Genomic DNA, 16,728 nt, shown 5'->3' on the forward strand with positions numbered 1-16,728 from the left:
TCTATTGTTTTATCTCCGCCTTTTAACCCATTTCAATCCCTTCCCCCCACCCCACCCTCACTAGGGCCATCTGTCACTTGCTTGTCCTGGCTGCTATCCTTAGTGTCCCCATCAGCACATTCCTTAGATAATATCACCACCGTCAACACCCCTTTGTCCTTTTGTCTACGACATATTTGGCAATCTCTTCTTTGCCTCCACCTATCACTGGCCCTCTATCCAGCTCGACCTGTCCCAACCCGATCTACCAGCTTATATTTCACCTCATTTCTCTATTTCCTTAGTTCTGATGAAGAGTCATACGGACTCAAAACGTCAACTATATTCCTCTCCGCAGATGCTGTCAGACCTGCTGAGTTTTTCCAGCTATTTTTGTTTTTGTTTCAGATTTCCAGCATCCACAGTATTTTGCTTTCATCAACATTCAATGCTTATTTAGGAGTGCAATGATTTCACTGAATGTTTCAATGAGGGATTCAGTTGTGTTACCATCAGCACTGGCAACTTTCCCACTTACATGTTAGCACTTTTTTTTATATCTTACTAGCCACCCACAAATAGCATTCAATGGTTCTATGTTTGAAATTGCACAACAGTCTTTCTTAAGATCATTGTACAAACTCTTGAGAAATGCTAAGCAAAGAGACACGAGTCGTTGAGATTGACGTTCAATCCAAATGCTTAGCAGTCTTTCCGTGTCCATCCTAATTCCACTCTGATTAATTTATTCTGTCATGGGATGTGGGCGTCGCTGCTCTGGCCAGCATTTGTTACCCATCCTACTGAGTGGCTTGCTAGGCCATTGCAGAGGGCAGTTAAAAGTCAACCACATTGCTGTGGGTCTGGAGTCACAGGTAGGCCAGACCAGGTAAGGATGGTAGATATCCTTCCCTAAAGTACATTAGGGATGATGTTTTTTTATGACAAGTGATGATAGTTTCATGCAGCAGAATCTTTCGTTCGGCATGCAGGCACACGCCCCGAGTGTAAAATAGTGCGTGATGACATCAGGCGTGCGTCCCGGCGTCATTGTGCACTTGCACATATTTCAATTGGCAGACACGTGAGGGTCAGCAGCATGCCTGCCAACAATTAAGGGGCCTACTAAGGCCATTAAAATAGTAATTGATGGTGAGTGGCAGGCGGGCAAATCGGCCAGGGGACCTTCGCCTTTTTGAGGAAACTTCATCCAAGGGCGGGATGAGATTTCTGAAAGTAATCAAAAAGAATTTTCATCAGTTATGTGTTCCGGTGACTGATTCTGATGCGTGGGCAGTTTTTAAAATCTTTATTTTTTGCATTTAAATTCTTCAGCTCCCCAAGGCAGCTCTCTGCCTTCAGGGGCTTGCCTTCCGCACTCTCTTGCCGACTTCAGCCCTCGCCCTTCTCCCGTCCCCACGTCGGCAGCACTGAGCTGATCACAATTGGGGGTCTGTTCCCCAGCCACTCCTGGGCCCGCTGATTGTGGACGCCTGCTGAACTCAAAATCCTGCCCATGGTCACCATCAAGGAGACCAGCTTTTAATTTGAGATTTATTAATTAAACTCAAATTCCACAAGCTGCTGTGGTGGGATGTGAACCTGGATCTCCAGAGCATTAGCCTGAGCCTCTGGATCACTAGTCCAGTGACATTCCCACGAGGACACCATCTCCGGTGTCCTACTTAATCTAACAGCAGCCAAAGGAGTTGTTAGCTTAACAAGCTCTTATTTTATTAGGGTTTTTCAATAACTGTTCTCACTGTTGTTGCTGGCAAGTTAAGAGGTCTAGTGATATCCACTGTAGATTCATCTGTTTCAGAGCATTTATAATATCTAATTTCACTTGAAGTGAAACTTGTTTACACTCTCTTATTTCAGCAGAAAGCCCTTCATAATCACTGGCTCTTTATGAATGAATTTTATGATTAAAGAATAATACCACAACAATTCAAGACAACCAAGATGGTGAAGGGAGGGAACTGCTGTTTTGCGCTGTTCGCAAAATGTCGTGGCGCACACTCCCCCCGTCCATACTGTACAAGCTATAGGAACGTAGGACTTCAGAGCATGAGTAGGCCATTTGGCCCTTCGAACCTGCTCCGCCATTCAATATATCATGGTTGAGCTGATTGTGGTCTCAACTTTACTTTCCTGTCTGCCCCCCTTAACCCTTGACTTCCTTGTCTATCAAAATCTAACTCAGCCTTGGATAAATTCAATGACCCAGCCTCAACTGATTTCTGGGGAAGTGAATTCCACAGACTAACAACCCTGTGAGAAAAAAAAATCCTCATCTCCATCTTAAAAGGGAGACCTCCTATTATTAAACTGTGTTTCCCAGCTCTAGTCTCCCCCACAAGAGGAAACATCCTCCCGGTATCCACCCTATCAAGTCCCCTTAGGATCTTATATGTTTCAATAAGATCATCTCTCATTCTTTTAAACTCTAATGGGTATAGGCCCAACCTGTTCGACCTTTCTTTGAGATAAGCCCTTCATCCCAGGAATGAATCAAGTGAACTGTTTCTGACGCAATTATATCCTTTTCCAAATGAGGAGACCAGAACTGTACACGGTACTCCAGATGTGGTCTCACCAATACCTGTACAGCTGCAGTAAAACTTCTTTATTTTTATATTCCATTCCCTTTGCAATAAACACTTTCCTAATCACTTGCTGTCCTTGCAAACTAAATTTTTGTGATTCATGTAACAGGACACCCGACCCTCCATATCACTGAGTTGTGCAATCTCTATCCATTTAAATAGTATACTGCTTTTACATTCTTCCTGCCAAAGTGGACAAGTTCACATTTTTCCCACATCATATTCAATCTGCCAAATTTTTGCCCAATCACTTAACCTATCTATAATCCCTTTGTAGAAACTCTTTACCTCCCCTTGACAACTATCTTAGCGTCATCAGAATATTTAGCTACCATATATTCAGTCCCTTCATCCAAGTCATTGATGCAGGTTGTAAATAGTTGAGGCCCCAGCACTGATCCCTGTGACACTCCGGTAGTTACAGCTTGCTAACCTGAAAAAGACCCATTTATCCCCACTCTCTGCTTCCTGTCAGCAACCAATCCTCTATCCGTGCTAATATGTTACCTCCTACACCATGAGCTCTTATTTTGTGTAGTAACCTTTGATGTGGCACCTGATCAAATGCCTTTTGAAAATCCAAGTACACCACATCTACAGGTTCCCTTTTATCCACCTTGTCTGTTAGTTCTTCAAAGAACGCTAATAAATTACTTAAGATGATTGTTTAACTAGCAGTCTTTAAAAAAGCCACTAGAGACCGCTACAGTGCAAACTGGGCCCAACATAAAAAAAAATCTGGACTGCTTCCAGTAAATGAATCCTCCCAAGATGCTCACCTCACCCAAGACCCAACTCTCACAGCCCCGAGATGTGAGTTAAGCAGGAACATCCAGGTGTTAATGTGAATCAGCGGCAACGCAATGCGAGTGCAGGGTATTAATTGGAGGTCGATGTTAACGTGAAATGATGTTGTGCGGGACAACGTTTAAGTGGGGATATCCTGTGCTTTGAATAATAATTTGGGTTAATTAGGGTTGAAATCAGAAAAACAATATGTTAGTCAGGGAATGTAATGATCATTGATGAGATACAGCCTTTTCGAGTCCACTTGTAGACATCTCAAGAAAAATAATAAGAACATTTTTAAAATCACCAAATTTAAGGCTAAATGAGTTCAACCCAAAGGTGTAAAATAATTGCAAACCTGAGAAGGATTGATAGTAAATAATGAACCGAGATCATCCTTGGCCTATGATTTGGGTGAAATGGGGCAAATGGCTGCAAAGTAACTATCTTTTTAAGAATCAATCCATCCACTGCTCTAGTGCCAACAGATGTTAATTTTGGGGAAAACAATACTTGGTTCCAGTATTTTTGTTTTCTCTGCTCCTCAATTTATTGACATTTTCTTGAGTATGGTTCTGAGAGCACCGGTAGTCCTCCAGTATCGCATCCAAGTACCCATTCTTCACGTCAGCCTGGAGAGTGGGCTATTTGACTACAGCCATCATGACCAACACTAATGTTATTCTCACCCAGCATCCATGCGCTCATGCACACACACACACACACACACACACTTTGCAGTTTGCGCCAATAGACAGCAATTCAGAGAAGGAACTATGGCTATTTAATTTACTGTCTCCATGGGTCAGCATGGGTTCAGCACCAAGGACCTGTCTCAGCTTTACATACAGCCCCGGCTTGGTTCAGCTGCACTTATCCATTCTCCAAGAGCTGAACAAATTTTGTAGAAAATAAACCATTTATGCTTTGTTTTTTTTTAAACATTGCTTTAAAGTGCTGTTTCATCAGGGTTCCACATACAGCAGCCACCAGCCTATTAATAACTGATCCAGTGGGTAAGCACAAGACGGGTTGCACAATAGCGGAATGAGTTTGGAAAATCTCAAACCCTACTTATTCTAGATGTAAGCAGGCAGTACAAAAAGACTTCTAATTCAGCAGGAGTTGATAATATTACTCAGAGAGGCCACAAGGTGGCTAGTGTGGGAAATGCAAAAACATCATAACTGCTGTAATTTTGAATGTCAGTGCTAAAGCTGGGGTCTGCAGAGGGAATTTTGCTCTGGTGATGATTGCAACACATAAACTGACCTGGAACTAAAAATATATCTTCCGCACAACTTCCCTTATCTTGATGTGCATAAACAAACATTTAGAATATAATTACTTTTCTTAGCAGAAAAAAACAGAACATTCATAAACATTGTGCCACTCAAACGTCTGAGCAATATAATTTCAGAACTTACACAAACGAATTAGGAGTTTCTCTGTAAACTCTTCTAGCACTAATCTCTCCTGAACTCTCATCAGACTCCAGTTCTTATGCATCTCCCTACACCGTTGCCAGCTATGCCTTCAGACCAGGTACCACGCTCCGGAATTCCATTCCCCATTCCTCCTCCTGTAAGATTCTCCTCAAAGCCCAGCTCTTTGACACATTTAGTATCTCTTTCTGTGATTTGGCGTCAGGTTACAGATGATCCTCCGATTTACTCTGATCCAATTATTTTACATGGGATGGAGGCAAGGCTTAAAGGGTTCATAGTTGCCCAGTTCATCATTATTACTCTTTTTTAAACATGGGCAACACATTAATCTGTTTCCAATCCAATGGTATCTCACCAGTGGAAAATGACACTCTCCTAATAATGGACAGTGCCTCAAATCTCCTCTGTAGTCTTCTGCTGGAGTAACTTGCTTGTTTTCAGGCATTCTTTCCTATCTCTTCACATCCTTCATATGCTGATCTGGAGGCTTGCCGCATGTCCTATGTAAACTTGGAATTTTATTGTCAAGTGGATTAAAGAAATTCAGGTAGATAAGTTACAAAGCCCAGGCCTCTGAAAGATCTGTACAATGCTTTGGGATATTTTTCTATGTTAAAGACATTACATTAATGTGAGCTGTTGATGGAAAAAAATCAGGAGATGGAACCCAATCAGATTTTCTGTTCCCACAATTCAGGAGCGTGGAAGACAATGACTGCACTTTTATCATAGCCGAAGTTAAACTAACTCAGCAAAACCTGAAGACTCATCTTTTGCATCTGAGTAGTTTAATTACTCATTTGCCTAGAGCACCCATGTCATTATGGGAACTTTACAGAATTTAAGTTTCAAATGATGGTATATAATTTATTCTCAGAATCTTCAATTGACATGTCGTAGAATAGATGAGTCATCACTGTGAAATTCGAACAGCCTTAGATTAAGACCAACCTGTCCAATGTTCTGCTTAATACCTCTTTCATTAGCTCTTGATAATAATGCAAAAATTTTACTGTACATAATTTATAATCAAAATGGAAATGGTGCTCTCAAAGTTTGGTCCTGATCAACTCAGGAAGTGAAATGGAAATTTAAGGAGAGGGAGACTCCATTATGAAATAAGAAATAAATTATTCAGAGATCAGAGATTACAGACAAAGCTTTGAATGAAGGTTTTGGAAAGCCCATTTCACTGTTAGCCACGGTTGGGCCACTTTTCCTATTGTGTTTCTGCACCCGAAATGAATGTATAACTGTTGCACACATTTGTTCCTTAAATATTAGTCATTTTCTGTCCGCTCTCATGGCTTTTAATGAAGTTCCCCAATCTATCTTGGCCAACTCACACTTCATACCTTCGTAATTTCCTTTGTTAAGATTTAGGACCCTAGTTTCAAATCGGACTATGTCACTTTCCATCCTATTATGTTATGATCACTGTTCCCTAAAGGACCCCACACAAGAATATTAGTGAAATCCTGCTCATTGCACAATACCAAATCTAGGATAGCCTGTTCTCTAGTTGATTCCCGATATACTGGTCTGAAAAACCATCTTGTACACACTCCAGAAATTCATCCGCCACAGTATTATTGCCAATTTGTTTGCCCAGTCTATATGTAGATTGAAGTCACCCATGATTACTCAAGCACCCTTGTTACATGCATCTTTAATTTTCTATTTAACGCCATCCCCTACCTTATTACTACCATTTGGAGGCCTATAGACAACTCCCATTAATGGTTTCTGCTCCTTGTTGCTTCTTAGCTCCAACCAGACTGATTCTACATCTAGATTTTCTGAGCCAATATCCTCTCTCACTATCGCACTGATTTCATCCTGAACTAACAATGCCACCTCCTTTTACTTTTTGCCTGTCCACCCTTGGATATTCAGTTCCCAGCCTTGGTCACCCTGCAGCCATGTCTCTACAATCGCAATAATATCATACCCGTTTACATCTATTTGCACTGTTAATTCATCTACCTTATTGCAAATGCTCCATGCATTCAGATAGTGCCTTTAGATTTGTCTTTTTAACATTTTTACACATTATTTTTGTATTCTGGCCCTATTTGCTGCTAGCTTTCATTTCCTCTGCCTTCCACTTCTGCTTTCTACTTTTCTGTCTTTCACTCCTATCTTTATTTCCCTCTCTTGTGTCTCCCCGATCAGGTTCCCATCCCCCTGCCATTCTAGTTTAAACCCTCCACCACAGTACTAACAAACCCTATGAGGATATTGGTCCGGGTGCTGCTGAGGTGTAACCTGTTCAGCTTGTACAGGTCCCATCTTCCCCAGAATCGGTCCCAATGTCTCAGGAATCTAAATCCCTCCCTCCTAAACCATCTCTCTAGCCACGCATTCACCTGGTCAATTCTCCTATTCCTTATATCGCTAGCACGTGGCACTGGGGGTAATCCTCAGATTACTACCTTTGAGGTCCTGCTTCTTAATTTATTTCCTAGCTCCCTATATTCTGCTTTCTAGACCTCATCCTCTTTTTATCTATGTCATTGGTGCCAATATGGACCACAACCTCTGGCTGTTCACCCTTCCCCTTCAGAATGTCCTGTAGCTGCTCAGTGATATCCTTAACCCTGGTAACCAGGGAGGCAACATGCCATCTTTGTGTCACATCTACAGCCGCAGCAACGTCTATCTGTTTCTCTTACGATAGAATCCCCTATCGCTATTGCTCTCCCCCTCGTCCCCCCCATACTCCCACTCTGTGTAGCTGAGCCACTCGCGGTGCCACAGACTTGGCTCTTGCTGCATTCCCCTGAGAAACCATCTCCCCCAGCAGTATCCAAAATGGAAAATTTGTTGAAGAGGGAAGAGGAGCCAGGGGACTCCTGAACTACCTGCCTAGTGCTTTTACCCTGGCTAGTGGAAAGCAATGGCTTAAATGCAAGATCAGCTTTAAGCAGAGACTTTGTATACACTGCATTCAACAAATTGACCAATAAAGATTTCCCAAAGGAAAACAATAAGCAAAATGTCACATTTAGAATAATTAAAATAAACTTGTATTTATATAGCACCTATCACAACCTCGGGGCATCCCAACAGTGCTTTACAGTCAAATGAGTACTTTTGAAGGTTAAGAAATGTGGCACCGAATTTGCACACTGTGAGGTCCCACAAACGGCAATGAAATAAATGATAGATCATGTTTTTAGGTGTAGTTTGAGGGATCAATGTTAGCCAGGGTGTTGGGAGAAATGTTCAAATCATGCCATGAGATCTGTTACATCCAGCTGATGGACAAGCATGGCCTTGGTTTAACACCTCCTCTCCAATAATGCAGCTCTGTCTCACTGTATCCAAGACTAAACATTAAAACCCCAGCAGATTGGACTGGTCAAAGAAGACATATACTGGAATGGTGGTAATCAGAATGAAACCATCACTGATGATGGCCTAAGAGAACAGTACAACTAATATCAAGTCCAGATTTCAGTTTTTATCATTGTGAACAGTGAAATATTCTAGACTTTGATAGCATCTGTTTTTAGAACATAAAATCTAATGGTAAATTCCCATAAAATATTAATGTCAACAGCCTAAGTAATATTTAACTTTGCATGCTTGCTTCAGATGGCATACATTATTCTGATTATCATCTGCATGAATGGACTGATTAACCAAAACAACAGCAATGAAAAGCCCAGTGTTATTCGCTAAGGTACTGTAACTCAACACACTATGATACCAATCTTATGAAAAGATCGTCTCAAATAGTAATTTCTTACCTGAATGAGCAGGCAGAGGTGAATGGGGTCGAGGAAGCGCTGTCGACTGACTGCTTCCTATCAGGCTTTTCCTATTGTTAGTGCGACAACTGAAATTAAAAGAAAATAAATAAATACAGCTACACGGCTTTATGACATTTCATCACTTTTTTTAGATTTCATGTTTAATGACTTGCCTGCATAGCCAATCAAAAAATGTTTAACATCATCACCATTCAGAATCTAGCTTCAGAGCTAAACATTAATCATAAGAACATTAAAGGGGTAGGAAAGAGCATGTCTCTCTGTGCGCCAGGCAGGGCGCATATATACAGATGCCAGAGGATTGGAGACTGGCAAATGTTATTCAAAAAAAGGGTGCAAAGGCAGTCCTGGCAACTACAGGTCAATTAGTCTAACAGCAGTGATGGGCAAGGTTTTAGAATCCTTAATCAGGGAAGAAAAAAAGTAACAGGCACTTGCAGAGGTTTGAGTTAATTAAGTAGAGCAGCACGGATTTGTAAAAGGCAGATCATGCTTGACTAATCTAACAGAGAAGGTTGATGAAGGGAATGTGGTGGATGTTGTCTATATGAATTTTAAGAAAGCATTTGACTAGGTGCCACTTAAAAGGCTAGTTAACAAAATTGAGGCTTATGGAATAGGAAGTTCAATATGTAACTGGCTTAAGGACAGAATGCAAGTCATGGCAATTGGTTCTTTTATAGACAGGAGGGCGGTAGACTGTTGTTCTCCCCAAGGAGCAGTGCTTTTTTTTTTTGCTATTTATAAAGAACTTGGATCTCAGATTAAGGAGCAAAACTTCAAAATTTTCTGATGACATCAAAGTTTGAGGAGTGGCAAACAGTGAGGATGATACGAATTTCCTGCAACATAGATAGGCAAGCAGAATGGACAGACAAGTGGTACATGGAATTTAATACAGAGAAATGTGAGGTGATGCATTTTGGCAGAAGGGGTGGGGAGAGGAAATATAGACTTAATGGCACAATTCTAAAAGCTATGCAGGAACAGAGGGACTCGGGGTGCACTTGCATTGATCTTTGAAAGTGGCAGGACATATCGAGAGAGTGGGTAGCAAAGCACATGGGATCTTGGGCTTCATAAATTGAGTCAGAGAATACAAAAACAGAGAAGTTATGCTGAATCCATAAAAAGCCCTGGTTAGGCCACAAGTAGAGTATTGTGCCGGGTTCTGGTCACCATGCTTTAGGAACGATGTGAAGGTCCTTTGAGAGGGTACAGAGGAGATCTACCAGAATGGTTCCAGGGATGGGGAGCTTTAGTTACAAGGTTAGGTTGGAAAGGTTGGAGTTGTTCACCTTCCATCAAACTGGAATGTAGCAAATATAACCCCTCTATTCAAGAAGGGAAGGAGACAGAAAACAGAACAATAGGCCAGTTAGCTTGATGTCTGTCATGGAGAAGGTGTTAGAATCGATCATTAAAGAGGTTATAGTTGGGCACTTAGCAAAACACAAGGTCATTGGGAAGAGTCAGCATGGTTTGTGAAAGAAAAATCATGTTTAACCAATTTATTAGAGTTCTCTGAAGGAGTAACGTGCTGTGGATGAAGGGGAGCCGGTAGACGAACTGTACTTGGATTTTCAGAAGGCATTTGATAAGGTGAAGGTGCCGCATCAAAGGTTATTGCGGAAAATAAAAGCTCATAGTGTAGGGGGTGGTATTTTGGCCTGGATAAAGGTTTAACTGGCTGGCAGAAGACAGAGTATGCATAAATGGGTCTTTGTCTGATTGGCAGGGTGTGATTAATGGAGTTTTAAGGGGTTGGTGCTGGGGCCTCAACTTCTTATAATTTACATCAATGACTTAGATGAGGGGAGCAAAGGCATGGTAGCTAAATTTGCAGATGACACAAAAGGCAAGTAGGAAAATTTGTTCTGAAGAAGACATAAGGAGTTTGCAGATGGATATAGATAAGTGAGTGGGCAAAAATCTGGCAGGCAGAGTATAATGTGGAAAATGTGAAGTTGTTCATTTTGGCAGGAAGAATAGAAAAAGCAGAGTATTATTTAAATGGAGAACGACTGCAGAATTCAGAAGTACAGAGGGATCTAGGTGATCTTGTGCATGTCTCACAAAACATTAGTATGCAGGTACAGCAAGTAATTAAGAAGGCTAATAGAATCCTATCCTTCATTACAAGAGGAATTGAACATAAAACTAAGGATGTCATGCTCCAGAGTTATACATGGCATTGGTGACACCGCCTCTCGAATACTGTGTGCAGTTGTGGGCCTCTTATTTAGCGAAGGATGTAAATGTGTTGGAGGTGGTTCAGAGGAGGTTTACTAGATTGATACCTGGATTGTGTGAGTTGTCTTATGAAGATAGGTTGGGCAGGCTGGGCTTGTTTCCACTGGAGTTTAGAAGAGTGAGGGGTGACTTAGTCATAGAAGTCTACAGCACGGAAAAAGGCTCTTCGGCCTATCGAGTCTGCACCAGTCAAACAAGTACCTAACTATACTAAAAAAAAAGCAGAATTACCTGGAAAAACTCAGCAGGTCTGGCAGCATCGGTGGAGAAGAGTTGACGTTTCGAGTCCTCATGACCCTTCAGCAGAACTGAGTAATATTAGGAGAGGAGTGAAAAAAAGCTGGTTTAAGGTGGGGGTGGGGGGGGGGGGGGGGGGGGGGGGGCGGCGGAGAAGTGGGAGGGGGGTGGGTTTGTAATGACAAGCAAGCAGTGATAGGAGCAGATAATCAAAAGATGTCACAGACAAAAGAACAAAGTGTTGAAGGTGATGATATTATCTAAACGAATGTGCTAATTAAGAATGGATGGCAGGACACCAAAGGTACAGCTCTAGTCAGGGTGGGGTAGAAAGACTAACAGAGCATAAAAGGTATAGATTTAAATATAATGGAAATAGGTGGGAAAAGAAAAATCTATATAAATTATTGGAAAAAACAAAAGGAAGGGGGAAAAAACGGAAAGGGGGTGGGGATGGAGGAGGGAGTTCAAGATCTAAGGTTGTTGAATTCAATATTCAGTCCGAAAGGCTGTAAAGTGCCTGGTCGGAAGAGGAGGTGCTGTTCCTCCAGTTTGCGTTAGGCTTCACTGGAATAATGCAGCAATCCAAGGACAGACATGTGGGCAAGAGAGCAGGGTGGAGTGTTAAAATGGCAAGCGACAGGGAGATTTGGGTCTTCCTTGCGGATAGACCGCAAGTGTTCTGCAAAGCGGTCGCCCAGTTTACGTTTGGTCTCTCCAATGTAGAGGAGACCGCATTGGGAGCAACAAATACAGTAGACTAAGTTAGGGGAAATGCAAGTGAAATGCTGTTTCACTTGAAAGGAGTGTTTGGGCCCTTGGACGGTGAAGAGAGAGGAAGTGAAGGGGCAAGTGTTGCATCTTTTGTGTGGGCATGGGGAGGTGCCATTGGTGGGGGTTGAGGAGTAGGGGGTGATGGAGGAGTGGACCAGGGTGTCCTGGAGGGAACGATCCCTATGGAATGCCGCCAGGGGGGGTGAAGGGAAGATGTGTTTGGTGGTGGCATCATGCTGGAGTTGGCGGAAATGGTGGAGGATGATCCTTTGAATGCGGAGGCTGGTGGGGTGATAAGTGAGGACAACGGGTACCCTATTATGTTTCTGTGAGGGAGGAGAAGGCGTGAGGGCGGATGTGCGGGAGATGGGCCGGACACGGTTGAGGGCCCTGTCAACGACCGTGGGTGGAAAACCTCGGTTAAGGAAGAAGGAGGACATGTCAGAGGAACTGTTTTTGAAGGTTGCATCATCAGAACAGATGTGACAGAGGTGAAGGAACTGAGAGAATGGCATGGAGTCCTTACAGGAAGCGGGGTGTGAGGAGCTGTAGTCGAGGTGGCTGTGGGAGTCTGTAGGCTTGTAATGGATATTGGTGGACAGTCTATCACCAGAAATTGAGACAGAGAGGTCAAGGAAGGGAAGTGTCAGAGATGGACCATGTGATCTGTTCTGTTCGTATCTGTTCTGATGATGCTACCTTCAAAAACAGTTCCTCTGAAATGTCCTCCTTCTTCCTTAACCGAGGTTTTCCACCCACGGTCGTTGACAGGGCCCTCAACCGTGTCCGGCCCATCTCCCGTACATCCGCCCTCACGCCTTCTCCTCCCTCCCAGAAACATGATAGGGTCCCCCTTGTCATCACTTATCACCCCACCAGCCTCCGCATTCAAAGGATCATCCTCCGCCATTTCCGCCAACTCCAGCATGATGCCACCACCAAACACATCTTCCCTTCACCCCCCTGGCGGCATTCCGTAGGGATCGTTCCCTCTGGGACACCCTGGTCCACTCCTCCATCACACCCTACTCCTCAACCCCCACCTATGGCATCTCCCCATGCCCACGCAAAAGATGCAACACCTGCCCCTTCACTTCCTCTCTCCGCACCGTCCAAGGGCCAAAACACTCCTTTCAAGTGAAGCAGCCTTTCACTTGCATTTCCTCCAACTTAGTCTACTGCATTCGTTGCTCCCAATGCGGTCTCCTTTACATTGGAGAGACCAATCGTAAACTGGGCGACCGCTTTGCAGAACACATGTAGTCTGTCCACAAGAATGACCCAAAACTCCCTGTCGCTTGCCATTTTAACACTCTACCCTGCTCTCTTGCCCACATGTCTGTCCTTGGCTTGCTGCATTGTTCCAGTGAAGCCCAACGCAAACTGGAGGAACAGCACCTCATCTTCCGACTAGGCACTTTACAGCCTTCTGGACTGAATATTGAATTCAACAACTTTAGATCTTGAACTCCCTCCTCCATTCCCACCCCCTTTCCGTTTCCTCCCCCTTCCTTTTGTTTTTACCAATAATTTATATAGATCTTTCTTTTCCCACCTTTTTCCATTATTTTTAAATCTATACCTTTTATGCCCTGTTAGTATTTCCACCCCACCTCCACTGGAGCTGTACCTTTGGTGTCCTGCCATCCATTCTTAATTAGCACATTCGTTTAGATAATATCATAACCTTCAATGCCTCTTTGTTCTTTTGTCTGTGACATCTTTTGATTATCTGCTCCTATCACTGCTTGCTTGTCCCTACAAACTGCCCACCCCACTTCTCTCCCCCCACCACCACCCCACCTTAAACCAGCTTTTTTCACCCCTCTCCTAATATTACTCAGTTCTACTGAAGGGTCATGAGGACTTGAAACGTCAACTCTTTTCTTCTCCGCCGATGCTGCCAGACCTACTGAGATTTTCCAGGTAATTCTGTTTTTGTTTTGGATCTCCAGCATCCGCAGTTTTTTGTTTTTATCCCTAACTATTCTATTCACATTTTCCAACACGAGGCACATAGCCACATAGCCTTGTATGCCATGGCATTGCAAGTGTACATCAAATACTTCTTAAATGCTGAGGGTTTCAGCCTCTCCTACCCTTTCAGGCAGAGTTCCAGATTCCCACTACCCTCTGGGTGAAAAAATTCTTCCTCACATCCCCTCTAAACCTCCTGCCCCTTAACTTAAATCTATGCCCCATAGTTATTGATCCCTCCACCAAGGGGAAAAGTTCCTTCCTGTCTACCCTATCTATGCCCCTCATAATTTTATACACCTCAACCATGTACCCCCTCAATCTTCTCTGCTCCAGGGAAAATAACCCCAGTCTATCCAATCTCTCTCATAACTAAAATTCTCCAGCCCAGGCAACATCCTGATAAATTGCACGCAACACTCTAGCTGTGGCCTAACCAGCGTTTTATACAGTTCCAGCATAACCTCCCTGCTCTTATATTCTTTGCCTCAGCTAATGAAGGCAAGTATCCCATATGCGTTCTTAACCACCTTATCTACCTGTCCTGTTCCTTAAAGGACTGGTAGACATGCACACCAAGCTCCCTCTGATCCTCAGTACTTCCCAGGGTCCTTCCATTCATCGTGTATTCCCATGCCTTGTTTGTCCTGCCCAAGTGCATCACCCCACACTTATCCGGACTAAATTCCATTTGCCACTGATCAGCCCATCTGACCAGCCTGTCTATATCCTCCTGTAATCTAAGGCTACCCTCCTCACTATTTACCATCCCACCAATTTTCGTGTCATCCGTGAACTTACTGATCAACCCCCCTACATTCAAGTCTAAATCGTTTATATACACCACAAACAGCAAAGGACCCAACACCGATCTCTGTGGAACCCCACTGGACACAGGCATCCACCCTCTACTTCCTGCCACCCAGCCAATTCTGGATCCAATTTGCCGAATTGCCTTGGATCCTATGGGCTCTTACCTTCGTTATCAGTCTCCATGCGGGACCTTATCAAAAGCCTTGCTGAAGTCCAAGTAGACTACGTCAAATGCATTGCGCTCATCTACACACCTGGTCACCTCTTTGAAAAATTCAATCAAATTGGTAAGACATGACCTCCTCTTAATAAAACCATGCTGACTCTCCCTAATTAATCCCTGCCTCTCCAAGTGTAGATTAATCCTGTCCCTCAGAATTGCTTCCGATAGCTTCCCCACCACTGAGGTTAGACTGACTGGCCTGTAGTTCCCTGGTTTATCCCTTCCTCCCTTCTTGAATAACAGTACCACACTGACTGTCCTCCAGTCCTCTGGCACCTCTCCTGTGGCCAGAGAGGTATTGAAAATTATTGCCAGCACCCCTGCTAACTCCTCCATTGCCTCACTCAACAGCCTGGGATACATTTCATCCGGTCCTGGAGGTTTATCTACTTATAAGCCTGCCAGACCACTTAGAACCTACTTCCTGTCTATGCTAATTTCTTTAATTATATCACAGTCCTTCTGCCTGATTTCCATACCCACATTGTCCCTCTCACTTGTGAACACAGACACAAAGCGTTCATTTAGAGCCCTATCTCCGTCTTCCGGCTCCACACACAAATTACCACTTCCCTACTCTTTCCCTTGTTATCCTCTTACTCTTAATGTACTTGTAAAATAACTTTGGCTTTTCCTTTATTTTACCTGCCAATGTTTCTTCATGCCCCCTTTTTGCTCTCCTAATTTCCTTTTTTAAATTCGCCCCTACACATTCTATACTCCTCTAGGGCTTCCGCTGTTTTGAGCCCTCGGTATCTGTCAAAAGCCTCCTTTTTTCTCTTTATCCAATTCTCTATATCCCTCGACATCCAGGGTTCCATGGATTTATTGGTCCCACCCTTTGTCTTTACTGGAATATGTTGGCCCTGTACTCTCCCTATTTCCTTCTTGAATGACTCCCATTGCTCTGACACAGATTTACCTAAAAGTAGCTGCTCCCAGTCCACTCTAGCCAAATCATATCTGATCTTATTAAAATCGGCTTTCCCCCAATTTAGAACTCTGGTTTCTGGCCCATCCTTGTCCTTTTTCATAACAACCTTGAATCTAATGGAGTTGATTGAAATATATAAGATCCTAAATGGTCTTGACAAGGTGGACATGGAAAGGATGTTTCCTCTTGTGGGTGAATCCAGAACTAGGGGACACTGTTTTTAAATTAGGTGTCGCCCTTATAGGGCAGAGATGTGGAGAAATATCTACTCTCAGAGGGTTGTGTGACTTTGGAACTCTTTGCGTCAGAAGGCAATGTAAGCGGGGTCACTAAATATTTTTAAGGCAGAGGTAAATAGATTCTCATTAGGCAAGTGAATCAAAGTTTTATTGGAGGTGGGTGGGAATGTGGAATTCCAAACCCAAACAGATTAACTGTGATCTCATTGAATGGTGGAGCAGGCTTGAGGGGCCAAATGGCTTGCTTCTGCTCCAGTTTCATATGTTTATATGTATGATAGAGATGTGCCAGATTATAACAGGCTCAGATAGGGTAGAAAAGGAAAAACTCTTCCCATTAGCTGACTGTACAAGGACTAGGGGACACAGATTTAAGAATTAGGACAAGAGGTGCAGGGGAAATGTGAGGAAAACTTTTTTTATGACCTGGGACTCACTGCCCATGAGGGTGGTGGATGAAGGAACCATCAATGATTTCAAAAGGAAATTGAGGAAATAAACTTGCAGGGCTACGTGGACTGAGTGGGGGAATGGAAATGCCTGGATTGTGCATGGGGAGTCAGCAAGGGCTTCATGGGTTGACTGGCCTCCCTCTGTTCTGTAATGACTCCATGACAGAGGCCAAGACTTCAAACTTGTCTGATAGTCATTCCAGGACTGTCTAAACTCAACTG

The 16,728-nt window shown here is 43.3% G+C and overlaps 1 protein-coding gene across 5 annotated transcripts in view; it reads right to left on the reverse strand.

Annotated features, from left to right (window-relative positions):
- The window catches only part of mast4 (microtubule associated serine/threonine kinase family member 4), a 528,952-nt gene that overhangs the window by 119,188 nt on the left and 393,036 nt on the right, over positions 1–16,728 (reverse strand). For all 5 annotated transcript variants that reach the window (XM_041186024.1, XM_041186028.1, XM_041186025.1 and 2 more), the window contains one exon: positions 8,581–8,669. In XM_041186024.1, the coding sequence (XP_041041958.1) occupies positions 8,581–8,669 (89 nt within the window). The remainder of the gene's footprint in view (positions 1–8,580; positions 8,670–16,728) is intronic.

The sequence above is a fragment of the Carcharodon carcharias genome, chromosome 4, assembly GCF_017639515.1.
Source record: "Carcharodon carcharias isolate sCarCar2 chromosome 4, sCarCar2.pri, whole genome shotgun sequence".
NCBI classification, from domain to species: domain Eukaryota; kingdom Metazoa; phylum Chordata; class Chondrichthyes; order Lamniformes; family Lamnidae; genus Carcharodon; species Carcharodon carcharias.